This window comes from Gobio gobio (assembly GCF_949357685.1).
Source record: "Gobio gobio genome assembly, chromosome: 4".
NCBI classification, from domain to species: domain Eukaryota; kingdom Metazoa; phylum Chordata; class Actinopteri; order Cypriniformes; family Gobionidae; genus Gobio; species Gobio gobio.
The window spans coordinates 1,494,262-1,513,759 of NC_137100.1; the positions used below are offsets into that span (position 1 = coordinate 1,494,262).

Below are 19,498 nucleotides of genomic sequence, written 5' to 3' on the forward strand. Positions count from 1 at the left end.
CACACACACACACACACACACTGCCCCTGCCCCTAAACCTACCCATCACACACACACACACACACACACACACACACTGCCCCTGCCCCTAAACCTACCCATCACACACACACACACACACACACACACACACACACACTGCCCCTGCCCCTAAACCTACCCATCACACACACACACACACACACACACACACTGCCCCTGCCCCTAAACCTACCCATCACACACACACACACACACACACACACACACTGCCCCTGCCCCTAAACCTACCCATCACACACACACACACACACACACACACACACACACTGCACAGTTCACTTTCTGTGAAAAAAACCTCATTCTGTGATTTATAAGCATTTTGAAAAGTGAGGACATGGGGAACGTCCTCATATTTCACCCTCTTTTTGTAATACCCATGTCATTATACACATTTGTGTCCTGATATTTCACAAAAACATGCCCACACACTCTCTCACACATATACATACACACACACACACACACACACACACACACATACTTCTTCAGGGGTTCTTCAGCGGTTCTTCAGAGGTTCTTCACCAGTTCTTCACCAGTTCTTCAGCGGTTCTTCACCAGTTCTTCACTGGTTCTTCACCAGTTCTTCACCGGTTCTTCAGCGGTTCTTCACCAGTTCTTCAGCGGTTCTTCACCAGTTCTTCACTGGTTCTTCACCAGTTCTTCAGCGGTTCTTCACCAGTTCTTCACTGGTTCTTCACCAGTTCTTCACTGGTTCTTCACCAGTTCTTCACTGGTTCTTCACCAGTTCTTCACTGGTTCTTCACCGGTTCTTCAGCGGTTCTTCACCAGTTCTTCACTGGTTCTTCAGCGGTTCTTCACCAGTTCTTCATTGGTTCTTCACTGGTTCTTCACCAGTTCTTCAGCGGTTCTTCACCAGTTCTTCACTGGTTCTTCACCAGTTCTTCACTGGTTCTTCACCAGTTCTTCAGCGGTTCTTCACCGGTTCTTCAGCGGTTCTTCACCAGTTCTTCACTGGTTCTTCACCAGTTCTTCACTGGTTCTTCACCAGTTCTTCACTGGTTCTTCACCAGTTCTTCACTGGTTCTTCACCAGTTCTTCACTGGTTCTTCAGCGGTTCTTCACCAGTTCTTCACTGGTTCTTCACCAGTTCTTCACCGGTTCTTCAGTGGTTCTTCAGTGGTTCTTCAGAGGTTCTTCAGTGGTTCTTCAACGGTTCTTCAGCGGTTCTTCACTGGTTCTTCAGTGGTTCTTCAGCGGTTCTTCACTGGTTCTTCAGTGGTTCTTCAGTGGTTCTTCAGAGGTTCTTCAGTGGTTCTTCAGCGGTTCTTCAGCGGTTCTTCACCGGTTCTTCAGCGGTTCTTCACCGGTTCTTCAGTGGTTCTTCAGAGGTTCTTCAGTGGTTCTTCAGAGGTTCTTCAGTGGTTCTTCAGAGGTTCTTCAGTGGTTCTTCAGTGGTTCTTCAGAGGTTCTTCAGTGGTTCTTCAGAGGTTCTTCAGTGGTTCTTCACCGGTTCTTCACCGGTTCTTCAGTGGTTCTTCAGTGGTTCTTCAGAGGTTCTTCAGTGGTTCTTCAGTGGTTCTTCAGAGGTTCTTCAGTGGTTCTTCAGCGGTTCTTCAGCGGTTCTTCAGTGGTTCTTCAGCGGTTCTTCACTGGTTCTTTGACTAAGGTGCTATATAGCACCTCTGAAGAACCACTGAAGCACCAAAATTGGTGCTATAAAGCACTAAAAAAGGTTCCCCTATGATTACGAACCAAGAACCATTTTTGGTGCCATATAGAACCTTTTTTTTAGAGTGTACACTTTGTTCTAGTAACTCTGCTAAACTATAATTACTAAAACTAAAAACAAATGTATACAGGAGGAGATGGCGGAGCTGAAGGCGCAGCTGTATCTGCTGGAGAAGGAGAAGAAGGCTCTGGAGCTGAAGCTGAGCACGAGGGAGGCTCAGGAACAGGCGTATCTGGTGCACATCGAGCATCTGAAGTCAGAGGTGGAGGAGCATCAGGAGCAGAGGCGGCGCTCACTCAACTCCACCAGCAGCGGCGGCGGAGGAGGAGGAGGAGGAGGAGGAGGAGGAGGAGGAAAGGACAAGAGCGGGAAGGTACACAACACAACACACAACACACACAACACAACCTGGATAGGGGATTAGACCTTGGCCTCAGCCTGCCGTTTCCTCAGCACTAAATGAAGATTGTCCCACTGGTTACAGCTCGCTGGAGAAAGCCTGTTACACTGGTCATGGTGGTGGATTAGCTGTAATTCATAGACAATCATTGGAGCTGTGTCTTTTCTCCCTTTGCCCACAGACAGTGTCATCATAGAATACCTTGCTTTTAAATGTAAACCCCCTTTTTCTTTGACAATACTCCTTATTTATCGGCCCCCCAAAACAAATTCTGTTTTTATCACCGAGATGCATGACTTTCTCACAACTCTCTGCTCTACTTCTGCCAATATTTTAATATTAGGAGATTTTAATATTCATGTAGATACCTGAATTATTGGACTGCCTCAATCTCCAACAGCATGTGGATGTCCACACTCATTCTCTGGACCTGGTCATTTCCAACTTTCCTCATATTGGAAACGTCTTGGCGTATGATCTGGGTGTGTCTGACCACCAGGCCACGCCCCTTTTCCCATACCAAAGATACTCGTGAAATTTGCTTCAGGAACCTGAAAAAGATTTTCCTAGGCTAGCCTATAGAGAGAATCAAAACAATAACCCTGGAAACTCCAAGAAGCTTTTCTCCACTGTAGACGGCAACAACATAAACAAACGTTACAGCGCTTTTGTGGCCCAAACTAAACTTCCGGTAGACGTCCGCAAAGAATCAGTAACGACAGAGGCTGCGTTATCTTTCTTATGTGCTATCATCTTTCATTTTAATTGGGCAGCATTATCTTAATTTACATGTTTTTATTGATTCAGCATGTTTATTATAAATAATCTCCCATTTGGGGGAAACGCCCCCCTTAAAGGGTTAGTTCACCCAAAAATGTAAATTATTACATTAATTTCTCACCCTCATGTTGACCCCAACCCGTAAGACCGTAGAGAAGAAGAGAAATATCTTCAATTGTGTTCCGAAGATGAACGAAGGTCTTACAGGTTTGGGAGAGTAATAATGACAGAATTAACATTTTTGGGTGAACTAACCCTTTAAGGATCGTGTAATGCCGTTTTCTGTACAGTATCTATAAATGCTTCAATCATGCAATGCATCGGAATGACACGTTTCTTTGTTTCATAAGATTAATGTGTAGATAAAGTTCCCTATTTGAGATTGATTGTATATGAATGCATCACTAAAACTCCCGTGCTCTATTGCCATTAATAGAGGACGAAGCGAAAGTTGTTTTGCACTCCGTGATAAAGGCACATTTAAATATATGTGTGTATGTATATGTATGTGTATGTACTAGGAATGCCACAATTCTCAATATAATATTGAAGCGTTCGGTACGGCCTTCACGGTTCAATACGCGCATGTGAATTGCGTTTTTTTCGGTTTTGCATTTAATTAAGTATTTTTCTACAAATTCTATAATTTGCCTCCAATCCCAATACTGAACAACGCGACACTCATTCACAACACAGGTTAGTGGTAGAGTTATACTCACAGAACACTAGAGTTATTCACAATCACGAAATTTCATTATTTGCATGCGTTTTAAAGCCTTGCCGGTGTCATTCGCGCGCGCGGTTTAAACTCATCCTGTTCATCCTCTACATCAGGGGTCTCAAACTCATTTGACCTGCGGTGTCCCTCAAGGCTCAGTGCTCGGCCCCATCCTGTTCATCCTCTACATCAGGGGTCTCAAACTCATTTTACCTGCGGTGTCCCTCAAGGCTCAGTGCTTGGCCCCATCCTGTTCATCCTCTACATCAGGTGTCTCAAACTCATTTTACCTGCGGTGTCCCTCAAGGCTCAGTGCTCGGCCCCATCCTGTTCATCCTCTACATCAGGGGTCTCAAACTCATTTGACCTGCGGTGTCCCTCAAGGCTCAGTGCTCGGCCCCATCCTGTTCATCCTCTACATCAGGGGTCTCAAACTCATTTGACCTGCGGTGTCCCTCAAGACTCAGTGCTCGGCCCCATCCTGTTCATCCTCTACATCAGGGGTCTCAAACTCATTTTACCTGCGGTGTCCCTCAAGGCTCAGTGCTCGGCCCCATCCTGTTCATCCTCTACATCAGGGGTCTCAAACTCATTTGACCTGCGGTGTCCCTCAAGGCTCAGTGCTCGGCCCCATCCTGTTCATCCTCTACATCAGGGGTCTCAAACTCATTTGACCTGCGGTGTCCCTCAAGACTCAGTGCTCGGCCCCATCCTGTTCATCCTCTACATCAGGGGTCTCAAACTCATTTGACCTGCGGTGTCCCTCAAGGCTCAGTGCTCGGCCCCATCCTGTTCATCCTCTACATCAGGGGTCTCAAACTCATTTGACCTGCGGTGTCCCTCAAGGCTCAGTGCTCGGCCCCATCCTGTTCATCCTCTACATCAGGGGTCTCAAACTCATTTGACCTGCGGTGTCCCTCAAGACTCAGTGCTCGGCCCCATCCTGTTCATCCTCTACATCAGGGGTCTCAAACTCATTTTACCTGCGGTGTCCCTCAAGGCTCAGTGCTCGGCCCCATCCTGTTCATCCTCTACATCAGGGGTCTTAAACTCATTTGACCTGCGGTGTCCCTCAAGGCTCAGTGCTCGGCCCCATCCTGTTCATCCTCTACATCAGGTGTCTCAAACTCATTTGACCTGCGGTGTCCCTCAAGGCTCAGTGCTCAGCCCCATCCTGTTCATCCTCTACATCAGGGGTCTCAAACTCATTTGACCTGCGGTGTCCCTCAAGGCTCAGTGCTCGGCCCCATCCTGTTCATCCTCTACATCAGGGGTCTCAAACTCATTTGACCTGCGGTGTCCCTCAAGGCTCAGTGCTCGGCCCCATCCTGTTCATCCTCTACATCAGGTGTCTCAAACTCATTTGACCTGCGGTGTCCCTCAAGGCTCAGTGCTCAGCCCCATCCTGTTCATCCTCTACATCAGGGGTCTCAAACTCATTTGACCTGCGGTGTCCCTCAAGGCTCAGTGCTCGGCCCCATCCTGTTCATCCTCTACATCAGGGGTCTCAAACTCATTTGACCTGCGGTGTCCCTCAAGGCTCAGTGCTCGGCCCCATCCTGTTCATCCTCTACATCAGGGGTCTCAAACTCATTTGACCTGCGGTGTCCCTCAAGGCTCAGTGCTCGGCCCCATCCTGTTCATCCTCTACATCAGGGGTCTCAAACTCATTTGACCTGCGGTGTCCCTCAAGGCTCAGTGCTCGGCCCCATCCTGTTCATCCTCTACATCAGGGGTCTCAAACTCATTTTACCTGCGGTGTCCCTCAAGGCTCAGTGCTCGGCCCCATCCTGTTCATCCTCTACATCAGGGGTCTCAAACTCATTTGACCTGCGGTGTCCCTCAAGGCTCAGTGCTCGGCCCCATCCTGTTCATCCTCTACATCAGGGGTCTCAAACTCATTTGACCTGCGGTGTCCCTCAAGGCTCAGTGCTCGGCCCCATCCTGTTCATCCTCTACATCAGGGGTCTCAAACTCATTTTACCTGCGGTGTCCCTCAAGAGTCAGTGCTCGGCCCCATCCTGTTCATCCTCTACATCAGGGGTCTCAAACTCATTTGACCTGCGGTGTCCCTCAAGGCTCAGTCAGTGCTCGGCCCCATCCTGTTCATCCTCTACATCAGGGGTCTCAAACTCATTTGACCTGCGGTGTCCCTCAAGGCTCAGTCAGTGCTCGGCCCCATCCTGTTCATCCTCTACATCAGGGGTCTCAAACTCATTTGACCTGCGGTGTCCCTCAAGGCTCAGTGCTCGGCCCCATCCTGTTCATCCTCTACATCAGGGGTCTCAAACTCATTTTACCTGCGGTGTCCCTCAAGGCTCAGTGCTCGGCCCCATCCTGTTCATCCTCTACATCAGGGGTCTCAAACTCATTTGACCTGCGGTGTCCCTCAAGGCTCAGTGCTCGGCCCCATCCTGTTCATCCTCTACATCAGGGGTCTCAAACTCATTTTACCTGCGGTGTCCCTCAAGAGTCAGTGCTCGGCCCCATCCTGTTCATCCTCTACATCAGGGGTCTCAAACTCATTTGACCTGCGGTGTCCCTCAAGGCTCAGTGCTCGGCCCCATCCTGTTCATCCTCTACATCAGGGGTCTCAAACTCATTTTACCTGCGGTGTCCCTCAAGGCTCAGTGCTCGGCCCCATCCTGTTCATCCTCTACATCAGGGGTCTCAAACTCATTTTACCTGCGGTGTCCCTCAAGGCTCAGTGCTCGGCCCCATCCTGTTCATCCTCTACATCAGGGGTCTCAAACTCATTTTACCTGCGGTGTCCCTCAAGGCTCAGTGCTCGGCCCCATCCTGTTCATCCTCTACATCAGGGGTCTCAAACTCATTTGACCTGCGGTGTCCCTCAAGGCTCAGTGCTCGGCCCCATCCTGTTCATCCTCTACATCAGGGGTCTCAAACTCATTTTACCTGCGGTGTCCCTCAAGGCTCAGTGCTCGGCCCCATCCTGTTCATCCTCTACATCAGGGGTCTCAAACTCATTTGACCTGCGGTGTCCCTCAAGGCTCAGTGCTCGGCCCCATCCTGTTCATCCTCTACATCAGGGGTCTCACTCATTTTACCTGCGGTGTCCCTCAAGGCTCAGTCAGTGCTCGGCCCCATCCTGTTCATCCTCTACATCAGGGGTCTCAAACTCATTTGACCTGCGGTGTCCCTCAAGGCTCAGTCAGTGCTCGGCCCCATCCTGTTCATCCTCTACATCAGGGGTCTCAAACTCATTTGACCTGCGGTGTCCCTCAAGGCTCAGTGCTCGGCCCCATCCTGTTCATCCTCTACATCAGGGGTCTCAAACTCATTTTACCTGCGGTGTCCCTCAAGGCTCAGTGCTCGGCCCCATCCTGTTCATCCTCTACATCAGGGGTCTCAAACTCATTTGACCTGCGGTGTCCCTCAAGGCTCAGTGCTCGGCCCCATCCTGTTCATCCTCTACATCAGGGGTCTCAAACTCATTTTACCTGCGGTGTCCCTCAAGAGTCAGTGCTCGGCCCCATCCTGTTCATCCTCTACATCAGGGGTCTCAAACTCATTTGACCTGCGGTGTCCCTCAAGGCTCAGTGCTCGGCCCCATCCTGTTCATCCTCTACATCAGGGGTCTCAAACTCATTTTACCTGCGGTGTCCCTCAAGGCTCAGTGCTCGGCCCCATCCTGTTCATCCTCTACATCAGGGGTCTCAAACTCATTTTACCTGCGGTGTCCCTCAAGGCTCAGTGCTCGGCCCCATCCTGTTCATCCTCTACATCAGGGGTCTCAAACTCATTTTACCTGCGGTGTCCCTCAAGGCTCAGTGCTCGGCCCCATCCTGTTCATCCTCTACATCAGGGGTCTCAAACTCATTTGACCTGCGGTGTCCCTCAAGGCTCAGTGCTCGGCCCCATCCTGTTCATCCTCTACATCAGGGGTCTCAAACTCATTTTACCTGCGGTGTCCCTCAAGGCTCAGTGCTCGGCCCCATCCTGTTCATCCTCTACATCAGGGGTCTCAAACTCATTTGACCTGCGGTGTCCCTCAAGGCTCAGTGCTCGGCCCCATCCTGTTCATCCTCTACATCAGGGGTCTCACTCATTTTACCTGCGGTGTCCCTCAAGGCTCAGTGCTTGGCCCCATCCTGTTCATCCTCTACATCAGGGGTCTCAAATTCATTTGACCTGCGGTGTCCCTCAAGGCTCAGTGCTCGGCCCCATCCTGTTCATCCTCTACATCAGGGGTCTCAAACTCATTTGACCTGCGGTGTCCCTCAAGACTCAGTGCTCGGCCCCATCCTGTTCATCCTCTACATCAGGGGTCTCAAACTCATTTGACCTGCGGTGTCCCTCAAGGCTCAGTCAGTGCTCGGCCCCATCCTGTTCATCCTGTACATCAGGGGTCTCAAACTCATTTGACCTGCGGTGTCCCTCAAGGCTCAGTCAGTGCTCGGCCCCATCCTGTTCATCCTCTACATCAGGGGTCTCAAACTCATTTGACCTGCGGTGTCCCTCAAGGCTCAGTGCTCGGCCCCATCCTGTTCATCCTCTACATCAGGGGTCTCAAACTCATTTGACCTGCGGTGTCCCTCAAGGCTCAGTGCTCGGCCCCATCCTGTTCATCCTCTACATCAGGGGTCTCAAACTCATTTGACCTGCGGTGTCCCTCAAGGCTCAGTGCTCGGCCCCATCCTGTTCATCCTCTACATCAGGGGTCTCAAACTCATTTTACCTGCGGTGTCCCTCAAGGCTCAGTGCTCGGCCCCATCCTGTTCATCCTCTACATCAGGGGTCTCAAACTCATTTGACCTGCGGTGTCCCTCAAGGCTCAGTGCTCGGCCCCATCCTGTTCATCCTCTACATCAGGGGTCTCAAACTCATTTGACCTGCGGTGTCCCTCAAGGCTCAGTGCTCGGCCCCATCCTGTTCATCCTCTACATCAGGGGTCTCAAACTCATTTGACCTGCGGTGTCCCTCAAGGCTCAGTGCTCGGCCCCATCCTGTTCATCCTCTACATCAGGGGTCTCAAACTCATTTGACCTGCGGTGTCCCTCAAGGCTCAGTGCTCGGCCCCATCCTGTTCATCCTCTACATCAGGGGTCTCAAACTCATTTGACCTGCGGTGTCCCTCAAGGCTCAGTCAGTGCTCGGCCCCATCCTGTTCATCCTCTACATCAGGGGTCTCAAACTCATTTGACCTGCGGTGTCCCTCAAGGCTCAGTGCTCGGCCCCATCCTGTTCATCCTCTACATCAGGGGTCTCAAACTCATTTGACCTGCGGTGTCCCTCAAGGCTCAGTGCTCGGCCCCATCCTGTTCATCCTCTACATCAGGGGTCTCAAACTCATTTGACCTGCGGTGTCCCTCAAGACTCAGTGCTCGGCCCCATCCTGTTCATCCTCTACATCAGGGGTCTCAAACTCATTTGACCTGCGGTGTCCCTCAAGGCTCAGTGCTCGGCCCCATCCTGTTCATCCTCTACATCAGGGGTCTCAAACTCATTTGACCTGCGGTGTCCCTCAAGGCTCAGTGCTCGGCCCCATCCTGTTCATCCTCTACATCAGGTGTCTCAAACTCATTTGACCTGCGGTGTCCCTCAAGGCTCAGTGCTCGGCCCCATCCTGTTCATCCTCTACATCAGGGGTCTCAAACTCATTTGACCTGCGGTGTCCCTCAAGGCTCAGTGCTCGGCCCCATCCTGTTCATCCTCTACATCAGGGGTCTCAAACTCATTTGACCTGCGGTGTCCCTCAAGACTCAGTGCTCGGCCCCATCCTGTTCATCCTCTACATCAGGGGTCTCAAACTCATTTGACCTGCGGTGTCCCTCAAGGCTCAGTGCTCGGCCCCATCCTGTTCATCCTCTACATCAGGGGTCTCAAACTCATTTGACCTGCGGTGTCCCTCAAGGCTCAGTGCTCGGCCCCATCCTGTTCATCCTCTACATCAGGGGTCTCAAACTCATTTGACCTGCGGTGTCCCTCAAGGCTCAGTGCTCGGCCCCATCCTGTTCATCCTCTACATCAGGGGTCTCAAACTCATTTGACCTGCGGTGTCCCTCAAGACTCAGTGCTCGGCCCCATCCTGTTCATCCTCTACATCAGGGGTCTCAAACTCATTTGACCTGCGGTGTCCCTCAAGGCTCAGTGCTCGGCCCCATCCTGTTCATCCTCTACATCAGGGGTCTCAAACTCATTTGACCTGCGGTGTCCCTCAAGGCTCAGTGCTCGGCCCCATCCTGTTCATCCTCTACATCAGGGGTCTCAAACTCATTTGACCTGGGGGCCGCTGGAGGTAGACTCTGGGTCAGGCTGGGCCGCATCAAGTATTCCACATAAAAAGTGTTTCAAGTATTGCAAAAAAAAGTAGCACAACTGATCCAATCTTCTCAATCGTTATCATTAACAGTTCTTCAACATGAATGTTTCTTCTGAACATGAACTAAATATAGCCTATAGAAAGTAAATCATGTAATATGAAATAATGAATGATTTTTATTTTATTTTAAATAATAGATTGATTCACAGCAAGGCTGTAACAGGTCAAACAGAACAGTGAGCGAAATTCTAGGTCTAATTCTAGTTGGGAAATAATCTTTTTGGTAAAACAATATTTGCATTAATTTGCGTCAAATATATTATTAGTCCAGATATTCTTTGCATGAGTGAGTGAATAAATACATGGATCCGCGATTTACTTTCGTGGTCTGGTGGTAGAATTTTTTTTTCTAATCCGCTCTCATGTAGTTTTTCTATTTTTTTCAAAATTTTCAGTTTTATTTATTCTTATTTTTTTATTGTTTTAAATCTGTAGCACTTTGAGATTTTGTTTAATGTAAAGTGCGTTACAAATAAAATGTAGTATTATTATTATTACAACAATACAACAACGATGTTTGGCTGCAGGTCACAGAGGTCAACAAACATCAGTCTCTTATTTCAAACCTGTTTTCTATAGCCACAGACATGTAAACCTGCTGGTGTGTGTGTGTGTGTGTGTGTAGGACTCAGGAGATTCTCCAGCGATCAGTGTGTGTGATCTGAGGAGTCTGAGTGACAGCGACCTCGCAGCAGAGCTCACTGGCGCCCTCAGGAGGTCAGCACACACACTTACATCTGCTCCTTTAACCCCTACAGCCTCATGATCAAACACTAGTGAAAATTATATATCATATTTGATCCATCAGACTTTTATGGCATATATATATTATGAAATAATGAGAATATGGTGGGAAACCGGTCAATTTTATTCAGAGAACCCAATGAGCAAAATGTGCAATTTGGTGCAGATGAAACTGATGCATTTATTGACAAAATTATGACAAAAAGATAAAATTATGACGCTAAATCATAACTGAGATGAAAATTTGAAATTGTCATATCATCTTTTTGTCATATTTTGCATCTTAAATCATAATTTCTGTTTTTCATCTCAGTTATGATTGTCATAATTTCATTTTTTGCTTCTTAAATCATAACAGATGAAAATTTGAAATTATGATTTAAGAAGCAAAATATGACAAAGACGAAATTATGACGCTAAATCATAACAGGTGAAAATGCGAAATTGTCATAATTTCAATTTCATTTGTCATATTTTGCTTCTTAAGTCATAATTTCAGCTTTTCATCTCAGTTATGATTTAAGAAGCAAATTATGACAAAAAAATGAAATTATGACACTAAATCATAACTGAGATGAAAAACTGAAATTGTCATAATTTCATTTTTTTGTCATACTTTGCTTAAATCATAATTTCAAATTTTCATCTCAGTTATGATTTAATGATTTAAGAAGCAAATTTTGACAAAAAGATGAAATTATGACTTGAGAAGCAAATTATGACAAAGACGAAATTATGACATCACTGAGATGAAAAACTGAAATTGTCATAATTTACTTCTTAAATCATTAAATCATAACTGAGATGAAAAGATTTAAGAAGCAAAATATGACAAAAAGATGAAATTATGACAATTTCAAATATTCATCTCCATTATGATTTAGTGTCATAATTTCATCTTTTTGTCATATTTTGCTTCTTAAATCTTTTCATCTCAGTTATGATTTAATGATTTAAGAAGCAAATTATGACAAAAAAATGAAATCATGACTTGAGAAGCAAATTATGACAGTCGAAATTACGACACTAAATCATAACTGAGATGAAAAACTTTGTCTTATCAATATCTGCCAATAATGTTTTAGTAAGATGATATTTAAATGCTTAGTTTTATGATCAAAGCTCTTCGTTCATTGACAGATGAACTAATAAATGAATAGTTTTCATGACAAAATCAAGAACCGCAGCTCTGCATGTTGACCTCGTTAGTGTGAACTAGACCCATGAAACGTGTGTGTGTGTGTGTGTGTGTGTGTGTGTGTGTGTGTGTCACAGAGAGAAGAAGCTGAAGGGTCGTGTTCAGGAGTTGGTCTCTGCGTTAGAAAGACTCACGAAGAGCAGTGAAGTCCGTCATCAGCAATCGGCAGAGTTCGTCAACGACCTGAAACGAGCCAACAGGTACAACACACACACACACACACACACTCTCACACACAGACACACACACGTTTGGAGCAGGATGTGAGGATCTCTGCTGCAGATGTTCTCTCATCATGATGTTGGGCCCCCTCTCAGTGCAGTGTGATTGGTTCAGGATGTTAGTCATGTGTGTGTGTGTGTGTGTGTGTGTGTGTGTGTGTGCAGTAATCTGGTGGCAGCGTATGAGAAGGCCAAGAAGAAGCATCAGAACAAGCTGAAGAAGCTGGAGTCTCAGATGATGGCGATGGTGGAGCGGCACGAGACGCAGGTGCGGATGCTGAAGCAGCGAATCGCTCTATTGGAGGAGGAGACATCTCGACCACACACCAATGAGACCTCGCTCTGATACACACACACACACACACACACACACGAGACGCCTGTTACTACACTACAGTATTTCACTGCAGATCCTCTGGACGTCACACAGAAACAATCGCTCATGTCTGAGGAACACACCAGAAGACGTTTATCAGGATGTTCACGCTGCTCTTTTACAAGCAAACACAGTTTGACTGTCAGGATACGTTATTAAATATTCATGAAAGCGCACGAAACGACGGGTCAGACGTGCTCGTTTTGTCACGTGGGAGAGAAGTCGTGTTTTATACTATTCCATTTTTCCTTTTCTTTATGAGGTCGACAGAAACTAGTTTTTATGCTTTTCTTAGTAATTATGACGAAGTGAACACAGCATAAATCATCTATCCATAATTATTATTCTGACTAGTACCCGGTCTGTTCTGACTAGTACCCGGTCTGTTCCGACTAGTACCCGGTCTGTTCTGACTAGTACCCGGTCTGTTCTGACTAGTACCCGGTCTGTTCTGACTAGTACCCGGTTTGTTCCGACTAGTACCCGGTTTGTTCCGACTAGTACCCGGTTTGTTCCGACTAGTACCCGGTCTGTTCTGACTAGTACCCGGTTTGTTCCGACTAGTACCCGGTTTGTTCCGACTAGTACCCGGTTTGTTCCGACTAGTACCCGGTTTGTTCTGACTAGTACCCGGTCTGTTCTGACTAGTACCCGGTTTGTTCTGACTAGTACCCCGGTTTGTTCTGACTAGTACCCGGTTTGTTCTGACTAGTACCCCGGTTTGTTCTGACTAGTACCCGGTCTGTTCTGACTAGTACCCGGTTTGTTCTGACTAGTACCCGGTCTGTTCTGACTAGTACCCGGTTTGTTCCGACTAGTACCCGGTTTGTTCCGACTAGTACCCGGTTTGTTCTGACTAGTACCCGGTTTGTTCTGACTAGTACCCGGTCTGTTCTGACTAGTACCCGGTCTGTTCTGACTAGTACCCGGTTTGTTCTGACTAGTACCCCGGTTTGTTCTGACTAGTACCCGGTCTGTTCTGACTAGTACCCGGTTTGTTCCGACTAGTACCCGGTTTGTTCCGACTAGTACCCCGGTTTGTTCTGACTAGTACCCGGTCTGTTCTGACTAGTACCCGGTCTGTTCTGACTAGTACCCGGTCTGTTCTGACTAGTACCCGGTCTGTTCTGAGTACCCGGTTTGTTCTGACTAGTACCCGGTTTGTTCTGACTAGTACCCGGTCTGTTCTGACTAGTACCCGGTTTGTTCCGACTAGTACCCGGTTTGTTCCGACTAGTACCCGGTTTGTTCCGACTAGTACCCGGTTTGTTCTGACTAGTACCCCGGTTTGTTCTGACTAGTACCCGGTTTGTTCTGACTAGTACCCGGTTTGTTCTGACTAGTACCCGGTCTGTTCTGACTAGTACCCGGTCTGTTCTGACTAGTACCCGGTCTGTTCTGACTAGTACCCGGTTTGTTCTGACTAGTACCCGGTCTGTTCTGACTAGTACCCGGTCTGTTCTGACTAGTACCCGGTCTGTTCTGACTAGTACCCGGTCTGTTCTGACTAGTACCCGGTCTGTTCTGACTAGTACCCGGTTTGTTCTGACTAGTACCCGGTTTGTTCTGACTAGTACCCGGTCTGTTCTGACTAGTACCCGGTCTGTTCTGACTAGTACCCGGTTTGTTCTGAGTACCCGGTTTGTTCTGACTAGTACCCGGTTTGTTCTGACTAGTACCCGGTTTGTTCTGACTAGTACCCCGGTTTGTTCTGACTAGTACCCGGTTTGTTCTGACTAGTACCCGGTTTGTTCTGACTAGTACCCGGTTTGTTCTGACTAGTACCCGGTTTGTTCTGACTAGTACCCCGGTTTGTTCTGACTAGTACCCGGTTTGTTCTGACTAGTACCCGGTTTGTTCTGACTAGTACCCGGTTTGTTCTGACTAGTACCCCGGTTTGTTCTGACTAGTACCCCGGTTTGTTCTGACTAGTACCCGGTTTGTTCTGACTAGTACCCGGTCTGTTCCGACTAGTACCCGGTCTGTTCCGACTAGTACCCGGTTTGTTCCGACTAGTACCCCGGTTTGTTCCGACTAGTACCCGGTTTGTTCCGACTAGTACCCGGTTTGTTCTGACTAGTACCCGTCTGTTCTGACTAGTACCCGGTTTGTTCTGACTAGTACCCGGTTTGTTCTGACTAGTACCCCGGTTTGTTCCGACTAGTACCCGGTCTGTTCCGACTAGTACCCGGTCTGTTCCGACTAGTACCCGGTCTGTTCCGACTAGTACCCGGTCTGTTCCGACTAGTACCCGGTCTGTTCCGACTAGTACCCGGTTTGTTCCGACTAGTACCCCGGTTTGTTCCGACTAGTACCCCGGTTTGTTCCGACTAGTACCCGGTTTGTTCCGACTAGTACCCCGGTTTGTTCCGACTAGTACCCCGGTTTGTTCTGACTAGTACCCGGTCTGTTCTGACTAGTACCCGGTCTGTTCTGACTAGTACCCGGTCTGTTCTGACTAGTACCCGGTCTGTTCTGACTAGTACCCGGTCTGTTCTGACTAGTACCCGTCTGTTCTGACTAGTACCCGGTCTGTTCTGACTAGTACCCGGTCTGTTCTGACTAGTACCCGGTCTGTTCTGACTAGTACCCGGTCTGTTCTGACTAGTACCCCGGTCTGTTCTGACTAGTACCCCGTCTGTTCTGACTAGTACCTGGTCTGTTCTGACTAGTACCCGGTCTGTTCTGACTAGTACCTGGTTTGTTCTGACTAGTTTTGTTTAAAGCTCTAGTAAGATACATTTGGAAATGATACAGGGAATGCAGTGTTCCGACTAGTACCCGGTTTGTTCCGACTAGTACCCCGGTTTGTTCCGACTAGTACCCCGGTTTGTTCTGACTAGTACCCGGTCTGTTCTGACTAGTACCCGGTCTGTTCTGACTAGTACCCGGTCTGTTCTGACTAGTACCCGGTCTGTTCTGACTAGTACCCGGTCTGTTCTGACTAGTACCCGGTCTGTTCTGACTAGTACCCGGTCTGTTCTGACTAGTACCCGTCTGTTCTGACTAGTACCCGGTCTGTTCTGACTAGTACCCGGTCTGTTCTGACTAGTACCCGGTCTGTTCTGACTAGTACCCGGTCTGTTCTGACTAGTACCCGGTCTGTTCTGACTAGTACCCCGTCTGTTCTGACTAGTACCTGGTCTGTTCTGACTAGTACCCGGTCTGTTCTGACTAGTACCTGGTTTGTTCTGACTAGTTTTGTTTAAAGCTCTAGTAAGATACATTTGGAAATGATACAGGGAATGCAGAGATATTTTGAGCAATAATTGAGAATGTGTCCTTAATCTGCTCAGCGGTAACACCCTCAGATTAACCGTCTTCCAGGACAGATGAAAACTCAACATTTACAGAAAGTTTATTAACTACAAAGTATAAATGACTAAATTGAGGTTAAAAAGATTCAGACCTGTAGAATGTAAAGATCTCTGAATTATAACTCCACTCAACGACTCGTCAGCCGGTTTCGGATCTGTGCATTACTTCATCAGTAACACTTTACTATAAGGTCACATTTAGTTAATGCATTAATTAACATGAACAAAAGTGAACAATATACTGCATTTATTAATCTTTGTTAATGTTATTTAATAAAAATAAAAATGTTCATGTTAGTTTAAGCTGCATTAACAGATTCGATATCTCTGGCGCTCTTCCGTCATTTTAGACGAAAAAAAAAAAAAAAAATTGTATTATGTCTTTTCTTCATCGGAATGTTACGAAACTTGGTAAAAGTTTTGACACTTGCCATGTGAACACAAAAAAATCATGGACATGATTAAAAAAAAGTTAATTCGATTTTAACTAGTGGAAGCATTTGGTACTGCGTCCAAACACAATCTGACTGAAAGCTCATTTTAAAAGATATCAACCTCAAATTTGGAGCAAAACTTTGTTTTAAACTAAAACTTGTTTAAAAAACTGTGAGAAAATCAAAGGCACATGTTTTGGAAAATATTTCATATAAAAATTGAAAATTTAATTTTTGTGCATTTTTCATAAACCTTTTTACTTTTCTTTTAGAAGAGAGCAAGTTTGGGTCAGTCTAGGATCCAAAACATTCAATATGGAAATTAAATGTTCAGCTTTATGTTCAAAAAGTAAACAAATGGAATATAACGACTGCATAAATATAATTTAGTCCCATAAAATACAAAATATTATAAACGAAAATATAGTACATTCATTTAATTAGGGGGGAAAAAAATGTTGCACATGCAAAAGTGGGCATTAGTAAGCTGTACTAGTACTGTATTAGTACTAGTGTACTAATGTAGAAGTAGTGAAAATGTATTAGGAAACATTAAGATTAATAAATGCAGTATTGTTGATTGTTATTCTATGGTAACTAATGCAACCCTTAATGTAAAGTGTGAACATTTTATCGACATTTCAGCATCACATTTATCCCGAGCAGCTCTATTTTTTGATTTTATATTATATTTAGGATGTTTTGCATTGATAATTGAACATCCGTTGTTCCAAACTCACATGAATGTCTTTATTCAGAGAAAACATTTCATTTCTTCATGAAATTTGATTCACGATTAATGCAAATCCTAAGGTTTTTTTTTTTTATAAAGTGCATAATTTTTTACCAAGTGCAATGCTTAAAAAAATCGTATATTATTTTTCAGGCTGGAAATATGACAATCCTCATTTTGGTGTGAAACGTTCCCTATGTTTGCGTGTAGTTTTTCCAGAGGAGTTTATGCAAAAGCAAGCGGTTTGCGTTCCAGAAGCTCTTCCTCAGTCTGGTGGAGCGAGCACCACATTGCCTTGAGTATTTATTTTCCCCTCTCCAGACCTCAAACTCCACTTTTATACAAAACTGCCACTGTTTACACACTCGAGCTCCAAAGGTGTTCGTCACGAACATTAGCATCTGGTGTTGAGGACACAACCGCCTTCCTCATGGGTATGCATTTTACAGCTTTACACCGTTTTCATTCATATCACTAATGAGACTAATTGATGGATAGAAGTGCATTCTCTCATTAGGGCCGATTGAGCTCCGATTGGCCCTCAGAAAAGTTCAGATTTATTTTGTGCATCAGAAATGACTGAAATACATCAATGCTTGTCCGTTTATGGGCTGGAGAAGCTGTAAAGGGGTTTGTGAATTGTACTTTATTTGCACAGATCTGTTTATGAATCAAATCTTTGCAATCATTTTGTTTTATTTTAATACAGAATGTATTTGTTTATATAATAAAGAAATAATGCCACACTTCATGTTAATGGTCTCTTCATTTGTTTAACCCTTAATCGTCCCTCAGGGTTTACGTTTGAGTCCCTTGTGCTCAGATAGACACCAAACTTTTACAGAGCGATTGCAATATGAAATATACATTTTTTACATGGAAAACTATATATAATTTTTTTTATTTACTTCTCAACTGTACATTTATGCTGTGTTTTTGTGGGTATTTGGTCGTTTTTTACCTATTTACTGCACAAATACTTAACTATGTCATAAATTGGCTCATTAAAAATATTTTTTTTAGGAAAAAAATCACTTGAATGATGATCTTAAATAAATATAAATAGTTTTTGGACATTGCTCTGTGTGTTAGGGATAGAATACCGCCATCTGTAGGTTTGTGGAAAAACTTTAGGAATTATAGTTAGAGAGAGAGAGAGAGAGAGAGAGAGAGAGAGAGAGAGAGAGAGCAATGAGCACATTATCCACTAGAGGTCCAGAGGGAAGTTATGCAGAAGTTAAGCTGCCGTTCATCTTTCTTTTATTTGCCCTTTTCCCTCTTTCTCATGATTGTTCCATGTTGCATTTGTGCTCTAGTATTTGTCCTTCATTTATGTATAGAATTCTTTCAGATTTATTTATTTGCCAATTTCAATAAAAATACGGTCTGTTGCAGTCACACACATTTGTGTGTGTGTGTGTGTGTGCGTGTGTGTATGAGACCGAAAGTTCGTTCCACTTTGTGTTTATGCTCTAGGACCAGACCTTGATATAAATGTAGACATTTTCAGATTTATACTGGATTTAGTTAATTATTTTTGACAAAAAAAGTGGAAAAAATGTATTTTTTACACTTTCCCATTCATTTTCAATGTGGGGTCAATCTGACCCCGAGGGACTTAAACGGTAAAAAAAAATGTACACACCTTTAGAACAACCAAATCAAGCCCAGATTTGTTGTGCATGTTTAGATTATTTAGGAAAAGTCCCAGAGTCTCATGGCCCTGAGATGAAGGGAACACTTTAAAATTGGAGGAAAAGTCCAGTGGGGTCAGCTGGAGCCCAAGGGCCGATTAAGGGTTCAAGCCATTTTTAACACTTTAAACGAAACAATGCTTAAAGAGACAAACATTAAATCCATCAAACATCTTACCTTTGGGGATTTAAGGCCACATTAATTATATATTCTGAAAACAATTTTGCTTTAAAATGGTCTTAATTTTGGTAACACTTTACAGGAGTTTGCCCTCAAGAAAGCAGCGCAAAAATGAAAAACGCAGAGCTGGAAGGAAACGAAGCTAGAGGTATTTCGCATTTGGTGGAAGGAAAGAGTCACCGCATACAGAAAGGCCTTAAACTGCTAGATCTGCTTCATTTTCGGCCCTTAGAAGTGAACAAACACAACCCTAGGTATTTATTTGATACAGTGGCTAAATTAACAAGAAACAAAGCTTCAACTTAAGACGTTTCCAAACCTACAAAAATAATAGGCTTACCATGGAAGAGAAGTTATTTTTTGTTCATGTAACTAGTGCATAATGTTCAAAATGAAAATAATAAAATAAATATGTCTGATCATTTACTGTCCTACTCCCGAGGTTAACATACTATTAAGTTTTATTATAATACATTTGTTTATTTGCACTTTTTTTTAAGTATCAAGCACCTCACAATCAGATTTTGAGATGTTAAAGAGATGTCTTATTCCCCGTATCCCCCAGGGTTAGATCAGTCCATACACACCACTCATCTCTGTGCCATAACTCTGTCTGACACACACACC

The 19,498-nt window shown here is 45.3% G+C and overlaps 1 protein-coding gene across 2 annotated transcripts in view; it reads left to right on the forward strand.

The window, feature by feature from the left end:
* mcc (MCC regulator of WNT signaling pathway) overlaps positions 1–17,742 on the forward strand; it is a 166,922-nt gene extending 149,180 nt beyond the window's left edge. For both annotated transcript variants that reach the window (XM_079814639.1, XM_079814640.1), the window contains 4 exons: positions 1,863–2,105; positions 10,599–10,690; positions 11,993–12,115; positions 12,302–17,742. In XM_079814639.1, coding sequence (XP_079670765.1) covers positions 1,863–2,105; positions 10,599–10,690; positions 11,993–12,115; positions 12,302–12,482 — 639 coding nt within the window. In that variant the 3' untranslated portion in view covers positions 12,483–17,742. The remainder of the gene's footprint in view (positions 1–1,862; positions 2,106–10,598; positions 10,691–11,992; positions 12,116–12,301) is intronic.
* The last annotated feature ends 1,756 nt before the right edge of the window (positions 17,743–19,498 follow it).